General features: G+C 40.8%; 1 protein-coding gene across 1 annotated transcript in view; it reads left to right on the top strand.

The window, feature by feature from the left end:
• The window catches only part of bnl (fibroblast growth factor branchless), a 36,280-nt gene extending 21,028 nt beyond the window's left edge, over window positions 1-15,252 (top strand). Inside the window, exon 3 of the mRNA XM_017614881.1 lies at window positions 13,190-15,252. Coding sequence (XP_017470370.1) covers window positions 13,190-15,016 — 1,827 coding nt within the window. The 3' untranslated portion in view covers window positions 15,017-15,252. The remainder of the gene's footprint in view (window positions 1-13,189) is intronic.
• The last annotated feature ends 2,182 nt before the right edge of the window (window positions 15,253-17,434 follow it).

The raw sequence follows: 17,434 nt of genomic DNA, 5'->3' as shown, positions 1-17,434 counted from the left end.
AAGTTTCACTTCTTCCGCGCGTAGGGACTACACGCACTGAGTTTTTTTGGAGGAGGGGGGCCAAATAATGTGCGTTGAAATAGTGCGCTTCCATTTTCAAAAGGCATTTGCCGTTGGCCCCTCTATTGTTAGAAGTGGCCCTTCGAAGCATTAAACAACCAAATCAACCATTCTCAAACACATTGAGAGGTATTTGTATGAGCGTCTCTCTACATATTCCAAAAGTATTCCTTTGATTTTCCGCAATCAGCGCAAGTAATTCACTTAAACACAAACAAATTTAAAAATCCAGAACTAATTTAATTAAAATTGAAAATACTACGACTGCACTGTAGCGCAGAACTTCACAGTCGTGCGACGTGTGCGCGCCAAGCGATTTAATGCGTTTCCATGCCATTCAGTTGGGGGAATGTAGAATTTCATTAAACGCATCGTTGCTATAAAAATTAGTTGCTGTTTATGGTAATTATGAATTAAATGCGTACAGTCAGTACAAGGCGCGTAATAGATGATAGTGTTGGTAGCCAAAAACAAGCAGATATGTACATACATACATACATACATACATAGTATGGTAATATACAGTACGCATGTATGTATGCAAAAAAAAAGAATTACCGCATTGCTGGAAAAGCGCCGCCGCCTACTCCGATGATCGTGAACTTATTGCGGCATGCCATGGCGTCTAAGAAAGAGGGCGTCCGCCGCGTCACAACTGTCAAAATGTCTTTAAACTATCAAAGCTGACAACTTTATAGGCGTGCATCATTTTTATTACCAGCGAGAGAAATTGTTAGTGGTTCGGAAATTTGCGCGTTGACACTGAGAGTTGGCTTCTAAGAAGCGGTCGTCTAGCCGCGCGGCGTGGTCGGTGCACCGCGTTATGTCGCAACGCACTGACAGTGTAATAGCAGCAACAGCGGCAGCAACATCCAACGACTGGCGGGGTGGCAACTTTGACATAGCTGATGGGCTGTCAAATTGAAATGGTGTTGCAGCTGGCGGCAGACAACGTCATTGCGTATTGCATGCGGCCAAAACAAGTGGGCCGCCTAGCTGTTACAACAGCAGGCTGGTGTTGATAATGCGTCTGCAGGCGCACCTTCATTGCACTTTGACAAAAAATAATTGCGTGTTAATTTCCGCTTTGTCATGCCTTACTGCCGCAGACGATGCGCATGCACAAAGACAAAACAAAAAAAAAAACAACAACAACAGAAGTAACGCATGCGACACTTGTGCTGCTTGCTGCTAGCGGCAAATGTTGCAAGTGCACAGATAGCAGCTGCAAGGTAAATCCACTTGTCGCACAGACTTTGGCTTGGCTATAAATGTCTGTCTGCTTATCTATCTATGTTAGAGACTAGCTCCGGCAGGCAGTCATCAGGACGAGTGTGTGTGTGTGTCGCACCCAACGGTACTGAATTTGTTTGCCTTGCAACTGCCACTGCTGCTGCAAGATTGCTTTTGTTGTTTTGGTCGTTTGACTCTCAATCTCTTTTGCCAAAACAATTTTAATTGCCTGACAGCGAAATTAGTTCAATGTTGTTAATTGCAACTGATTTTGAAATGCAATGAACTTGAAATGTTGCAAAAAGCAATAAAGCAGCCAATAGCATATCATGCGTACATATAAACAGCTTTTTTCTCATTAGCAGCCGCATGCACTAAAATGTTTGTTTTTGTATCAGATATATGCATGTTTATATTTATGCAGATACAGGCGTCTGTATGTAATGTTTCACAGTCGATTACAAGGCGCATTAATTGTATTACTTGCTCTTGAAAATTGTAAATAAATAAAAGAATTGTGTAGAATTACGCAGAGGACGGACATTTAACTTTGATACTAAAAGTTTTTCTTTTCGGATTACTCAAACCCAGACGAAAAAAATACATTTTTGTTCGTCAAGTGAGGGCTCTGCGTTTCAATTGGATTCAGCAGAACTCGTTAGTAGACGATTTCATTATTCCTAGGGGATCCACTGCCCATTGTAATAGGAAGTCTAGTGCCGGATCCAGAAATATAAGCACCTATTTTTGCATGCTTAAACCGTGTGTAAACCATCTAAGAAATTCGGTTCATCTATCTGCGTTGTTCTCTGGGCTAGCTGAGTGGAGGCCTAGGAAGTGCGCAACTTCGACAGGTGCTGTCCATAGGGACATGGCATGGGCGTTGGCTGGGTGGGGTTTTGGGGGCATGCGAAGACGTGTCGTGAGTCATTCGGCGACTCTCCGCATGTCGGACACTGATTGGGCACATCTGGCGTTTATTCTATTCGGGTATAAGTTTAGCCCGCACCAATAGCCAGAGTGAAGTTGGGCTATTGTGGTGCGGGTCTCTCGAGGCAGAGCAAAGTTCTGTCCCGTCCACGTCAGATGGTTGCGTGCCCAGTCTATATAACTCGTTACCGACACCCTGTGAACGCCGTTTAGGGTCTGTCAGTATGCAGTTGGGTTCAGAGGTTATTGTATGAACTTCTGGACTTCGCTGTCAGTTCGTAAAGATGCGTCCTGACTTGCCTTGGCGAGGGCTCCTCCGCAAGCAAGTGTCTGTTTGGGTGCCCACGTCGGTGGAACACTACTAGGAATCGCTTAAATATAATTATGTTGTTCTCCCTAACGAGAAGTATTTGAGCCTAGTCGTGCAGATGATGTTGTGGCGATACCAGAAGGCTTCCGATCTCTGTCCGGAGTGTCTGTAGCTTCGTCCACTGCATCCTACTAGTCTCCGGCAGCCACACAGGAGCATTGTATGTTGGCAACAACACTTGTACTCTGTTGATAATTGCGGTTGTATGCGGAATTGGTTCGCCATCGACGTGAATACCCAGCTGCAGTCCAGGTGGTGAATAAGGCTGCCGAGGATTTTGTAGGGGAGAGGGTTAGGATCCTTGTAGTGAAGAAGCGAGCAAGCTCGGAAAGATAGCCGTGGTACCCCCTGTTTAATTTTTATTGTTTTATTAGTTTTGTCTCTAAAGATTAATGCCGAATGTCGACTACTCAGATAATTCGCCGACCACCGTTTGAGTCTCTGTGGGAGAGAGGAAGTCTCAATGTCTTCTACTAGAGTAGAGTGACTGACGGTGACAGCCGCCTTTGACAGTTTCAGCGCTACTAGGACCGTTCTCTCACAGGGGAGGCTTCGTCTAAGGCCAGAGGATGGCATGGAGTCAATCCTTGATACCACTCCTGAGCCACGGTTAAACAAGTTCTCATTGATCCTATCGCCGGGAGCAAGATTATAATTGATCGATAAAGATCATTTATAGTACTTCAGAGTAAATTCCCGAGTGCCTTAAAATTTGCAACATTGTGAGTCTCTATAAAATATTTCGTTGCGAGATTCGTTAATTTTTGACACATACGAAATAAAAAAAGTTTCGTAATTACGCTAATGTAAGTACTAGGATGTTTGATTATTCGCCTTTCTTCCAAAACCTCGAAAACCGGTATTCGAATAATCGCAATTTGAAAAAACCCAGTTCCCTATTTTGAAATTTAAAAGAAAAACCGGCTATAACGGTTTTATTTAACATAGTTTAACATTAAATATAACTTTTATTTAGAAAAGAAACAATTAAAAAAAGGGTTTCTTTTTAGATCAAAAGTAAAACAGCATTTTGCTGACTTTTTTGGATTTGAGTAGTGCTCTTGCCGTCGCAGCCGATTGCTTAAATGTGTCGACTGTTATTCTGGAGGGCCATGGTTCAAATTCCGGACCCAGTACTTCTTCGGTACTGGAATAAAAGTGTAGATCTCTCCATTTAGGAATTTTTCTTAAACTGGAAATAGCCTAGAAAACTCCGAAAAACTGAAAAATTTTATTGAGATGTCAAAATTTGTATGAAATGAAAAAAAAACCGGTTTGTTCCATAAAAAATTCGGTTTATTCGATATTCGAAAAAGCAAGATTTCAAAAAACCGCCTATAGATATCCAAAAAAGGTGGAAATTGCTTCAATCACTTTTTTCGTAAGCACATTTGCTCGCCCTAATACCCGTAAACATTGATATATATATATATATATATTCTACACACGCTAAAGTCCCCACATAATAGAAATGAAATACAAAATTTGCAACCAAAATAAATGAAAAATAAGTACATTAAACTTTACAAATAAAATGACAGACTCTCGCATTCATAGTAGGTAAATAAGTGGCGTTAAATCTTTTGATTTGCATTTATTTAATGCGGCGCCTATGACGAATTTTCGCATTTTGCCGGTTGAACGAAAGAAAATCCACGCTGCCGGTAAATAAAAGTGAATGCCATGCATGGCACGTTGACGTCTGCGGAATTTTTTTTTTTTTTTTTAGTTTCTCAGTTACCAAAAGGATGGGGTTCAAAGTCACGGCTAAGGTATTTCTGTGATTGCAATCATTTTCATTTTAATTTTAATTTTAATTTCAATGGCAGCGTTGGTTGTGTAATTTTATTTATTAGAGGGAAAATTTAATACGACAAAATGTCGCGCCTACTTGGCATTTAATGAAAACAAAATTAAATTGAAAATTGAAAAATGCATGCATATACATATATGTATTTAACCAGAAAAGGGGCTAGAAAAAAAAATCACTGCCCAGAGTCAGCAGTCAGTTGCTCCTTTTGCGTGTTATAAATTACCCAAATTTCCTTCTTTGACTATATACATATATACTTACATATACGTATGTAAGTATACTTTTTCATTACTTAACTCTCATTGGCGACAATTCCTTTGATCATTTATATCGGCATCAAATCAGCAATCGAAATTATACAAGACTACCTTTTGTAATGTTTTGCTGTAGCAAGCCACTGGCTCGCCGCTCGCCTCAAACTGACTTATGCACGGTCTGTGCATCCTTGCTGCTCCAATTATGCGTTTCACCTCATTTCATTTTCCTTACATCAATAGAGTGTCAATAACTTCTAACTGCATTCAGTTTGTTTTTTTTCTTACTTTCAAAGGCGAACAGTTGCTTTGGGGCTCACCGCTGTCAGCAGCAGCGCCATAAATTCACTTAGTTTATGAACTGCTCACACCTATTTTGACATAAAGAGTTACCCTCATCTCGCTTGTGTTTGGTGCTCCTCCTTCCTTTTTTTTGCTTAGACGCCGTCGCTTGCCTTAATTTTTTTAGCTTTGGTTGTTGACGGTTTGGCGCGCTCTATTATTAAGGCACTCACTCACTCACTCACTGCGTGTTGCTTTGTTGTTGCGGCAGTTTTGTTGTTGTTTTAGATTTCAAACGCATCCTGTGATAATCAGGGTGCGCTTATCATTGAATTTAATCGGATTAATACAGCACGGTTTGTTCGATGCCGCTACTCCTTGTGTTGCTTCCTAAAATGCAACGAGGAATTTGAATTTGGGTGAGAGTGAGAGTGAGAAATTCGGTCTGAGGGAGAAGGTTCGAGCGCTATTGCATTGAAGTCATAGTGATGAGCAAATTTGAGTGGTTAACATTATTATGTCTTTGGAAATTTAAAAAATCAGACGAAATTGAAAAAGGCACAAGCGAGTTTTTTTCTCCCTCATATAAGAAACTCATATTTATATACTTACCAGGTAACAATTGACCCATCAACAACTTTTTATAAGCATTTTGTGACTGATCCCGATGCTTCAAACCTGGTTGATAAAACCTCAATTTTTGCTAAACACTCAAAATTTTAACGAAAAATATCGTCGAGGTTCGACTGTCCACAAAGAAGGCGAGTTTAATTGAAGCTCGGTCATTCACACTGACCAGAGTCACTACCATGTCTTTTATATATTAGTACTAGCTCAGCCTGGAATAAACTGCAGTAATCTCCAAGCAGCATTTCTCAAAGCCGCCACCAGATCCTTCTCCGATCTTCAATTTTGGAGCCATCAAGTTCGTCAGTCACATCTGACGTGAAAATGAATTTACAAGTAGCGGCCCAAATCCCATTTTTTTTAACTAATACTCGCAGCTTCTGTACTCTACTCTGACTCTGTCTAGAATGGGAGAATGCNGCCTGGAATAAACTGCAGTAATCTCCAAGCAGCATTTCTCAAAGCCGCCATCAGATCCTTCTCCGATCTTCATTTTTGGAGCCATCAAGTTCGTCAGTCACATCTGACGTGAAAATGAATTTACAAGTAGCGGCCCAAATCCCTTTTTTTTAACTAATACTCGCAGCTTCTGTACTCCACTCTGACTCTGTCTAGAATGGGAGAATGTCCCCTGGAAATTTCCAGCAGCCTATTCTACTATCTTAGTCTTGGTCGAGTACCTCAATCTAAAGAGCGTTAGATCGCCGAAAAAATAGCCTTCGTTGTGAATATCCCGGTTCACACCCAATCACTGAAGCCGATGAAGTACCAGCAAGCCATAAACGACATCCAAGCACACAGTCTCTCATACCAAGAATGTCGTAATTGGAGTTCAAGAAAAACGTCTGCTATCATCAGGGACCCTCGCAAATGTGTCGCAGACCTTAGGATACTGCCAAGGCGAATTTCTATAAGGTGGTGTTGTTTCATAAGCTGTGAATAGCTTTTGATTGGCAAAGTTTGAGAGTTGGAGAGTATTTATATTTTCTGATGCACTTTTTAATTCGGGGAAGAATAGCTGAAATTTGACAATGGCAAACCTAAAGAAAAAACAAAATACAAGTAATTGTTGTAACTATTTGTTGAATCGATCCCACCGTATATGTATTACCCTTGGATACTGCAGTCACACCTATCTAGACTAAACCGCGACTTACCGAACACTAACCTAACACATGCCCGCCGTTGGTACAATCCCGTCGAAACAGCGCGTTTTCTGGGCATGCCGTTAGTTGAACTTGACCGCTACAATTAATAAATTGATCGATGGGATTTGGTCTTAACTGGTTCCTCCTAATCAGATCAGATCATAGGTGAGAACATAAAATATACATATTACCTGCGGTTGTCGCCCACAGTTCTTTCCAATCAGGTATACTCATACTCTGGAATTTTAAGAGCTTTGACAATTTAATATTCGCCATTGACTGACGGAGTTCGGAAGCAACATAAAAATAAGCCCCTATAACAAATGAAACAGAAGAACTCAGGNGACTTACCGAACACTAACCTAACACATGCCCGCCGTTGGTACAATCCCGTGGAAACAGCGCGTTTTCTGGGCATGCCGCTAGTTGAACTTGACCGCTACAATTAATAAATTGATCGATGGGATTTGGCCTTAACTGGTTCCTCCTAATCAGAGCATCATAGGTGGGAACATAAAATATACATATTACCTGCGGTTGTCGCCCACAGTTCTTTCCAATCATGTATACTCATACTCTGGAATTTTAAGAGCTTTGACAATTTAATATTCGCCATTGATTGACGGAGTTCGGAAGCAACATAAAAATAAGCCCCTATAACAAATGAAACAGAAGAACTCAGGCTGGGAAGCTAACAGCCCTTTACAGAAAAATTTGTTTTGAAAAAAATTTGTTTGTAAAAATATTTTTCTGAATATTTCCCATTTCGATGCGCTGAAAGTTGCATATAAAATATAAATTTTCTATACTTAAAGGAGATTTACGACTGTCATTAAAATTTGTCCGACATGCAGTGGACCCAAACACATGCCTGATATAGGCAAAATTAAATTATGAAAATCACATGGCCAGCATTGTATGAAGTATTTTGTCGCCCTAAAGAGTGTTTTTAGAAAAAATCACAAGATCGCAAATTTATTAGTTGTTTATGTCAGCACCTCTAAAGGAATACCACTTTCAATAAATTTCTTAGGCAAGGCATGTGAGCGAATGGATACCTTTCTATGTATGTACCCAAAAATACGAAAATATGCACATAATTGCATACCTATAAAAATGCCGCAATTAGTACGGCACTAAAGTCACCACCAAAGCAAACGAATGGGCAAGCGATCGAGCGAGCGTTGTGTCGGCTGGCTGGGCAGTGGGCCAAATACAATTTTAGTCTAACGCTTCCTATAAAAAGAGTGCATTTAGCCAGACAAACCGCACACACGTACACTTCACCATGCTTAAATAGATGCAACGAATGAGGGAACATGCAATCAGTTATTTTTAGTTATTAGGCCCACTGTGGCTCAACCAATATACTATGTAGCAGTGTCATGTCAATAGTGAAACATCGAGGAGTGATATTACATAGATGTCTGTGCGGCAGTTTTTCGATTATTTGACACACTTTTTCTGGCGACGAGTGACTATCGGCTGGCAGACTCTACGTAGTGGGAAGCTTTTGCGAAGCTAGCTGTAGCCGTATGGGAATTTTCGAGCAGAAGAATGTGGAAGTCATTACCTAATCGGCTGCTACTGATCGACCGACGCACGGCGAAATATTTCTGGAAGTTTATGAGTTTGTTCGCTGTTCACTTTAATCACCCTAAAATGACAAGCGTGAAGAAGGTAGCCATTCGTCGCCAACGGCTCGCGCTGCTTGGAAGTTTGAACTCCCCAGTCGTTTTGTCGCTACAAAAGCAATTAACATCAAAAGTTGCCGCCAATTTTAGTTTCAGTAGCTGAATTTGGCACTTATACAGGGGGTTTGATGGATTTGTTGGATAATTTGATTTAGTTCTTTTTGGATCTTTTGTTTGTCACCCACATTTTTCTGCCGAGCGACGTAAAGGTTTTGATGTTGTCAAACACTTGAAGGTTTGCTATTGCTTGTCGAAGGGGGACTATTTGGACTGGGATCGAATCTTACCGGACGAAAGTACTCATCTGTTGTTATTATTGTTTTCGTTGCTGCGGCACTAAGAAGCCTTGCCAAGTTCGGCTAGTATACGAATCGTGGTCGTTAAGCTCATATAAGAATAGGCGCAGGAAATGTGCTAGTTCGAAGTGGCCAGACCAAGGGTAAAGCGGTGTTAGCTGGGTGACCTTAAGCCGCAAAAGAAGTGGTGATTGATGTCATGTTAGGTGCCTTCACAGGCTGGACAGGTAATTTACATATCGGAGTGTTGAACCTGCTATGGTACCCAGACAAGCATCTGCGATATTCGGCATTCACCGGGCAGGAGTTGGTAATTGTCCTTCAATAAATGCCGTTTCTTGCCGGTTTGTATAACAAAGGCTACGATGGTTAGGTCATCTATAGCGCATGGGAGACCTTAAAAAACTGCGTGTCAACAACTGGAGGGCCGTTGCCAAGAACCAGGATGCTTGGATAAGACGAAGCTAAAGCTTAGCCCGAGCTGTAATTGCTGCCTATAGATGATGATCACATTGAACACTTATTATCGATATCGGCAGGACCGCCAAAAGAAAATCCGGATCCGGTATTAAATACCCAACCACCCAAAAAAATTTTAATACATTTTTTAAACAACTTTTTCAACTTAGCAAAATATAATAAAATCCCGGCCCTCAAAACTCCAGCTCACTGGGGAAACACTCTGCCCACTTCTCGCCGAGCCTGGATATCAATATTTTTATTTTAAGCAGTTGGATAAACATTTTTCCTTAAATTTCTTTGGACTAATGCCTAACCCTGTATGCGTAACAAATGCCCGGCACAAAATCAAAACCCACTTGCGAAATGCCCCCCTCTCAAAAGCGGTCGACCGTTTGCTCACATCATTATCACCGTCATAAAAAATTACATTTGCAACAACAAAAACAATTAAAGAGCCAAAAACAACAGAAAACGCTGGACGTCACATGACGGCAAAACCAAAAAGGTAACAAAATGCAAACCAGGCTGTAGAGACGTCAGTGGGCAGTGAGTACACGCATACGCAGATGAAGAAGTATCGAAAAACTGCACATAAATGCACTAAAATAGGGCGCAAGTGCATTAAGGCGCAACAGACAAGACATTAGGCAGGTCATTAAGGCGATCAGTTGGTGGTCTGACTCACCGGCGATAGTGGGTTGAGCGCTGGAATGAAGCATCTATTTGCCTAAGCGGCTAAGTAAACACAGCCGCAAAAGTGCTAAAATTTCGCAAAACCGCTCGAAAGCACAAAACATACATACCGTATGTACATACGTATGTATCCATAGAAAAATAGGGAGCTGTGAAAGAAATTAAATCAGCGTGGATTCTACATTCGTGCGAAGGTGCAAAAGTAAAATGTAGCGCCTTTAACGCCGCCGCCGCCGCCGCCGCCGCCGCGCGAATGTATCTTTTGGTAGTGGATGGGCGCATAAAGCAAAGCATTTTTGGGAGCCACCATTTGTTATTTGCACTTATCGTTTACGGTGTGGCCAACATAAATATTTATTTGTTTTTAGCTGGCACACTTCGGCGCATAGAGGCATGATGGATAGATTTGTAGCTAAGTGTTTTGTTGCTTGGTGCGTTTGAAATGAAATTCGACAATTTAACTTAATTATAGCGCTTTAATGCATTTCCTACATACGTACATACTTATGTATGTGTGTACGTATGTAGGTTTGGAATACCTGTTTGTCCTATACAGTCGCCTTGTTTCTCGCACCTTCAACATTTACGCAGCTCACGGCGATTTGTTGAGCAACTGCTGCAGTGCTGAGCACTATTTGGTGGTTCCATTTTCAACACCTCTTTGATTTGCAAGTGTCAATGGAAATTTGAATTTTTTTCGAAAGAAGAAAAGGCACTTCAAAGGCGTAAAACTTAAGAGAAGCGGTGTAGGTAAAGTATAACAATTTCAGGCGCCGAATTTCTTCGATGTCACGATTGTGATAAACTCGTACTTTGATAGTTCATACACAAAACTGTATTCATCGAAGATGCTCAGCACTGCACCGTCTTCCCGGAACGGATTATAAGAGCCTGACTCAATTGTATGTCCTTTGAATAAAGTTAAGCATTTCTCCGGGATTCCGTAGTCCAGAACTCTCCTGTGGAATTGATAAATCTAAAAATGCTTTGAGTGGAATTTACGGACTAACTAAGTCCGATAACCGCTAATCAGAACCTGCAAGACAGAACCATGTAATCTGACGGTAGGTACAGCTGCTAATAAATAATCTAAAACAACTACCAGATGTTACCTGACGTAAAAGAGCACAAAAAGAGTGATGTAAATTCTGGTGCACAGAGATATAGGAGTACCAAATACTTTTGAGACAAATGTATTGGACATGAGTGGGTACGTCTGTTCCTGTTACAAGGACATCCAATGAAGCGGTTGTTCTCTGGCTTAAAAGCAACATCTTTACATTGGCAAACAGAAGATGAGCTACAAAATCAACATCGGGTTAACAAGACCAATCTTGCCTAGGAAACGGACAGAAAATGAAAAGCTTTGAGCATTTTCTCTGCCACTGCCACAAAATCTTTCCCTAGTACTGTTTCCTTGAGAGAGTTGAACTTACTACACTTTTCGCCTTTCACTAGACCTAGTCTGAACGCATGCGCATCTAGCTAGCAGCATCTCATTAGCACTCCTGCGAGAAGTATTGTGTCTGCTCTACTTATTGATAACAGAGAAATCGGTAATTATGCTACGGGTCAGTTCGTAAATGCAGCCCGCAGTATTAATGCGAAGAATTTAACTTTTTTCTTCATTATCTATTGTTCACGGGAATGCCATATTTTCGCAACTTACCCCAATTTGGCATTCAATTGTGTTTACGCATACTGGATATATCCATCAATTATAGTTTAGAAATATAAGGAACTAATTTTTGCAGTAATGCATTTACGAACTGACTCTATCATACGATCAATAAATATATATGTAAATAGTCTTTGCAACCCCACAACCTTTGGCACGTTCCTTCCCTTTCCTTACCTTCAAAACTTTTGTGAGCTGGGACTCCATATAGGCGGATGACTATACCAAACTAGCCTCTTTGGACTTAAACTTTTATTGTGGTTCCAAGAGACCTCTGGAAACTCTGGTGCGGGATCATATCCTATGTCTATATAATCGCCCTCACAAAAATTTGATTATCATCGAATCCGTGGAATGCTACTGACTTTATTAATAATGACTTGGAGTATCCTCAGAAAGTCTCGAAGAAAGGACCCAAGTTCAGCCCAACATCCTTTTACATTTATACTATGTCACTGGGACCTTCTTCATACGCTCCTCTACATTGACTTTCCATGACAGTTTGCTGCTAAGTACGATCCTAATGTACTTTGTCTTGCCTTTAGTTTTACTTTTATTCCAGACTGCAATCTTGTATTGCCTTGTGAAAAGTATTAAGTCCGGCATAGCCGTCAGCATATGGTATATCGTAAAACATGAGTTCGAGTCCCTGGTGCCTTTACATTAATTAATAGGAGCGTTTTTGTATTTTGAAAACTCATTTTGGGTATCCTTCCTTTCAAAAAAAAAGTAGCTGGAGTCTTCAAGCCGTCCCTTTTTCTGCCTATGCGTAAATTTTTATCGAATGTATAGCCGGTAATATCCTCACAAATCCTCAGTAAATACATTTTTTCCGTTGAAATAATTTGTTCGTATGTATGTTGGATTATTAGCTTTTCCTGCTCGTTATTTTTATTTCGCGGTAAGTACAAGTGGCATTTTTTTTTTTAACTAATACTTTGTTGTAGCATCTTTTATTTGCTAGGTGTCTATTGTAAGGAAACGCTAATGAGTTTTCTTCTTTTTTTTTGCTTCTGACACCTCATTGTCGCGCTACTCGACGACAGATGTGGAACAATTGGCGGCTATTTGAAGCATGCGTCAACTAATTACTATTTTAATTTCTTCAAATAGTTAGCGGGCAAGTGTTCGGCCGACAAAGTCTTTAATGTGAAAGAAAAATGAAGAATGAGGAAAGAAAATTTCCTCAGTAGTATTTTACAAGTGAAAATATATTTTAAATTGAAACACTTATATTTGTACTGTATAGAATGGACAAGTGGGATACCATTTCATTATAATTTCAAATATTTGGGTTCATAATTAATTTTTTAGAAAATATTTTTTTGGCTTTAACAAACAAAATATTTAAAACTTATTATCTGTTCTAGCACATGTGTGACTTCATTGGTAAATGGCGTTCCTAAAACTATGCTACATTAGATGTTAATTGCTTATCTTCAAGTATGCACTTCTCAAACGGCGTACGAAATCGTCTAATATTATTTATCGCTAATCTAAGCACGCTGCTGGCGCAAACCGACTGTTTTTTAACCTTAACCAATTTTTCAAACCTTCAACAAAAACTTGTTTACTACATATTTATTGAAGTATTGTAAACTATTTAAATCCATTGCTCTTCATTTGCCTTTTTTATTTACCTTTTGCAGAAAGAATTCACCGACGACTGCGTCTTCAACGAGAACATGGAGCAGCACAACTACAACACCTACTCGTCCACATTCAATTCGAATTCGCGGCGCGTCTACTATTTGGCGCTGAATCGACACGGTGAGCCGCGCAAGCTGCAAATACCGCCAACCCGCTCGCTCGGCAAGCTGGCCACCTACACGAACGCCATCACCGAAACGGTGGAGGAGGAGCGCGTCGAACAGCTGATAGCGAAGAATTTCGGCGAGAATCGCATTAAGCACGGCATACGCCAACTCTGTGATACGGGCAAACCATTGATCGACCTGATCGATAGCAAACACTTCAAAGCGCACCCCAAGTGCAATCCAAATTCTAGCAATAGCAATAACAATAGCGGTAGTAGTAGTAGTAGTAGTAGTAGTAGTAGTAGCGGTAGCAATAGTAGCACTAGTGTGAGTAGTAGTAGCAAAAAGAGTAGTAGTAGTCCATTAGGTAATAGTGATAGTGATAGTCCTAGCGGTAGTAGTAGTATTAGTGGCCAATCAATGAACAACGTTCCTGCTGCCAACGAGAGAGGCGAGTCACAGAGCAGCGCAGTCACAAATAGCCATAGTCACCACAGCAAGGGTGGCCAGCGGGGCGCGGATGCGTCCAATAGCTTGAGTAGTAGTATTAGCAATAGTTCGTCAGCGATTAATGGCGGCCATAGTAGCGGTAATAGTAGTCAGAGTGGTCAGGGCCGTCAGCACAACAATGGTGGTGGCAGCGGCGGCGGCGGTGGCGGTGCCAAGAAAAAGAAGAAGCGGCGAAAATGCCGGCCGCACGAGAACGAGGAGGAGCATAATTGCCAGAGGAACCCGTTAGCGCTGCGCAAGCGCGGCAATAATCTCAACAATAAGAAGTGTCGAGAGCAGTTAACGCTTCAGCAACAGCAACGCAGGCTGCTAAAAGCGAAGGGTGAAGAAGTGCCCGATATGCCGCTGCCTGCGCCATGCAAGAAGAAGAAAAATGGCGGCGGCGGTGGCGCAAAGAAGAATCGCAATAACCAAGCCCAAAATGGCAACAATCGCAACAGCGTGAGCGGCGACGCAGCCAATGCGAACAATCGACGCGGCAAGAAGCTGAATGCGAATGGAGGCCGACAAGCGGGTGGTGCAGGCGCTGGCAATCGCAATGGTGGCGCGAATCGTAAGCGCGCGCGAAATGGCGGCGGTGGCGCGCAATCGCAGAAGAAGCTGAAAAAGGGGCCGATGTCGAAAGCGACTAACGGCGGCGCGACCAGCACAACGCAAGCGACCAGCAGCAGCACAATCACCACAGCGGCGACCACAATAACTACGCGCGATAGCACCACAGTGGCGGCAGCGCTGGCGATGCCGTCCACTACCACAGAGATGAGCAGCAGCGAGCTGGATGACAGCTTAGATCCGCGCGCAGAGGCAACGAGTGTGCGCGGTGAACGCGAGCGCGAGCAACGCAATGTGCGCTACAGCAATTCGATGGAAGACGATGGCGCGCAAGCGAGTGCGGTGGGCGCAGCTGATGTTGCCGGCTCGCCGGAAGACTCCACTGAGGCGGATGTCAGCGAAGAGGAGGAGCATGAGGGCACCGTGTCAGATGAAGCCGATGATGCGGATCTCAATGCTGACGGTGACGAATTGTATGACGAAAGTGAGGAGAGTGTGGCGGCAGTGCCGCCAGCTTCATCAGCAGCAGCAGCGAGGGCGGCAGCGGCAGCGGCTGCGAGAGCAAGAGCGACGAGTGGTAACAAAGCGGCGTTGGCGCGCGCGCAGCTACTCGGAGATGCAGATGATTTTCTCTACTACGACCAATTCGATTTGTGAGTTACAAAATTTATCTTATCTGCTTAATTAATTTATGTATGCTAATCAACACTACCACAAATCCCACAAAGACCCACCCATACACACAACCACACACCCGACCAACACCTAAACATCCCAAGTCGCCTACACACACACAAACACACCAAATCATCGCCTTATCCATCCATGGCTTCCCATTTGCTCTTGAGAATTTTTTCCATACAAATTTTTATGTTTAACCATTTCTTTTTATATTTGGACATCTTTTTTTTTATTTTTCAATGGAAGTGCGATTAACAAAAAAAAAAGTTAGATTTCTTTACTACTTTTCAAAATTTTTATACGTTTTTGTTTTTGTTCATTTGGTCTAAATTAACATTGGCAAGTCGTTTTTTCAAAATTCTTACCTTCTTCTAATAACATTCACCACCTACTTGGATATGTGTTTGAGAATTGGCAATAACTTATTTTTTTTAGATATCAAAATTATTAATATTTTTATTTTTTCGATTACAAGTAGTTGGTGGTACTTTTGGAAATTTAAAGTGTTAGGATTGATTTTTTATTTTTTTTTTTTTGAAATCCTACTTGCATTCTACAAATCTGCCAGCAAAACCTTGTAAATGTGTGTAAAAGGCAAAGAGAATTAAAGAAGAGAGCAAAATGCGAAAGAGATGTGTACAAAATAAGTAAATAATCTATCACTTACTCGTTGTTATTTAAGCCATTTGTTTATAAGAATACAGACACGCGTACATTTGTAAATTGAACCATTAAAAGTGAATAGAAAGTTGCATATTTAGTAAATAGTAACTACATTTATAGCCGAACACACTTAAGTGCATATTTTTGTAAAGCAAATAGCAAATGCAAATCGACAAAACGAATTTGTTAATATAAATTAAAAAGGTTTGTAAATAAATATTTATGTAAGTTGTAAAAAGAAACACGAAATTAAATATAATGTAAAATATATTTCAAATAATGCAAAAGAATGCACAATGCAACAGAGATTGCAAAACTATCCGCATGCGCATGCGCACCAGCACCACCAGCACCAAGAACATTCTAACAACTAGCTACATTTGCACTCCATCTGCTCACTCACCGCACCTTCATCAACTTTTCACACTATCGTCTATCATCTTTTCATACATACATACACATCCAGAGAAGAATTCCCTGCATGAAGATAGCAAACGAACCGGAACTACAGTCTTATACCCGCAAAGTGCGCCAAAAGAAGAGCTTCGGGGAAACAAAATTTTTCTACAACAACATATTATTGAACAACTTTGAAGTGGATTTGTTAAAGCTTTATAGTCGTAGAACCAACCCCAAATGAGATTATTAGCTTCTAACCAAAAGTTTTATATATTTATCTTCCTGCAATAGTTCTTTGCTTTTAACCACAAAGAAACATTTTAAAGCTCGTAAGTTTTTTATATTTTTTGTTTGATTTCACTTATTTCAACTTTTTTTAGTAAGAGTTAGTTTAGAAAAGAGAAGCTTTTAGGTATAGAAAGCTTAAAAAAGCTCTTTGTGCGTGCAAAGTTTCATTCGATGCAGACCCATAATGAACTGAGAGAGCTTTTACTATGTGCAAGTTAATACCAAACTTAAGGAAAGCTTAAAAAAGCTCTACACGTAAGAAATGAGATGCTCAACACCGATCCCACAAGTCCAGATGCATTTCCAAAATAGTTACGATCAGAGAGAGCTTTCATTATTTGTAGCTCCATACAAAAAGTTTAAAAAGCTGCAAAAAGCAGATTGATTTCAACATTTAAAATCAAAGCGTATCCCGCGCAAAAAAACTTGCTGAAAATTTCGCAAAATTTAACAAATACGTACGTAAACATGAAGGCGTGAAGAGCATTTTTCAAGTTTTCTAAAAATTCATTTTAGCAAAGTCAAAACTTTTTTCTTAATACTTGGATTTTCTTTCTTTGGAAAAGCGCATGAGCTATGTATGTACCAGGCACCGAGAACGCATTCCGGTTTTGGTTCAGTTCTGCATGAGAACAAAATGTGTTGTCAAGAACGTTCCCAAAAAAAGAATCAAAAGGGGACCAAAGTATTGAGAGCTGTTTGAACGGAAACAAAAACAAAAGGTTCAGGAACTTTTCCGTTAAAAAAAATTAATTTAAAAAAACTCACGGGGACATTCTAAAGATGAACATAACGAGAATAAAACTTTTGGGAACAATTTCAATGAGAACAAAATAAGAAAGAAAGTATCGATAATATTTTCAAAGAGGATCAAATGAGAACAAAAGTCTGGAGGACGTTCTACTAGAGAACAAAACGCGAACAAAAGTTTTGAGAACTTTATGCTTGAAATACAATACCGGCGAACGGCAAACTTCGCCGAATTGGGCGATGCTGTCGTTCACCGTTCGCCCAACTATTTCGCCTACTTAAACAGAATTAGAG

This window comes from Rhagoletis zephyria, unplaced genomic scaffold (genome assembly GCF_001687245.7).
Source record: "Rhagoletis zephyria isolate East Lansing unplaced genomic scaffold, Rhagoletis_zephyria_1.1 Rzeph_scaffold_00916, whole genome shotgun sequence".
Classification (NCBI taxonomy): domain Eukaryota; kingdom Metazoa; phylum Arthropoda; class Insecta; order Diptera; family Tephritidae; genus Rhagoletis; species Rhagoletis zephyria.
The sequence above is the reverse complement of the archived record's forward strand: the minus strand, read 5'-3'. Positions and strand labels throughout refer to the sequence as shown.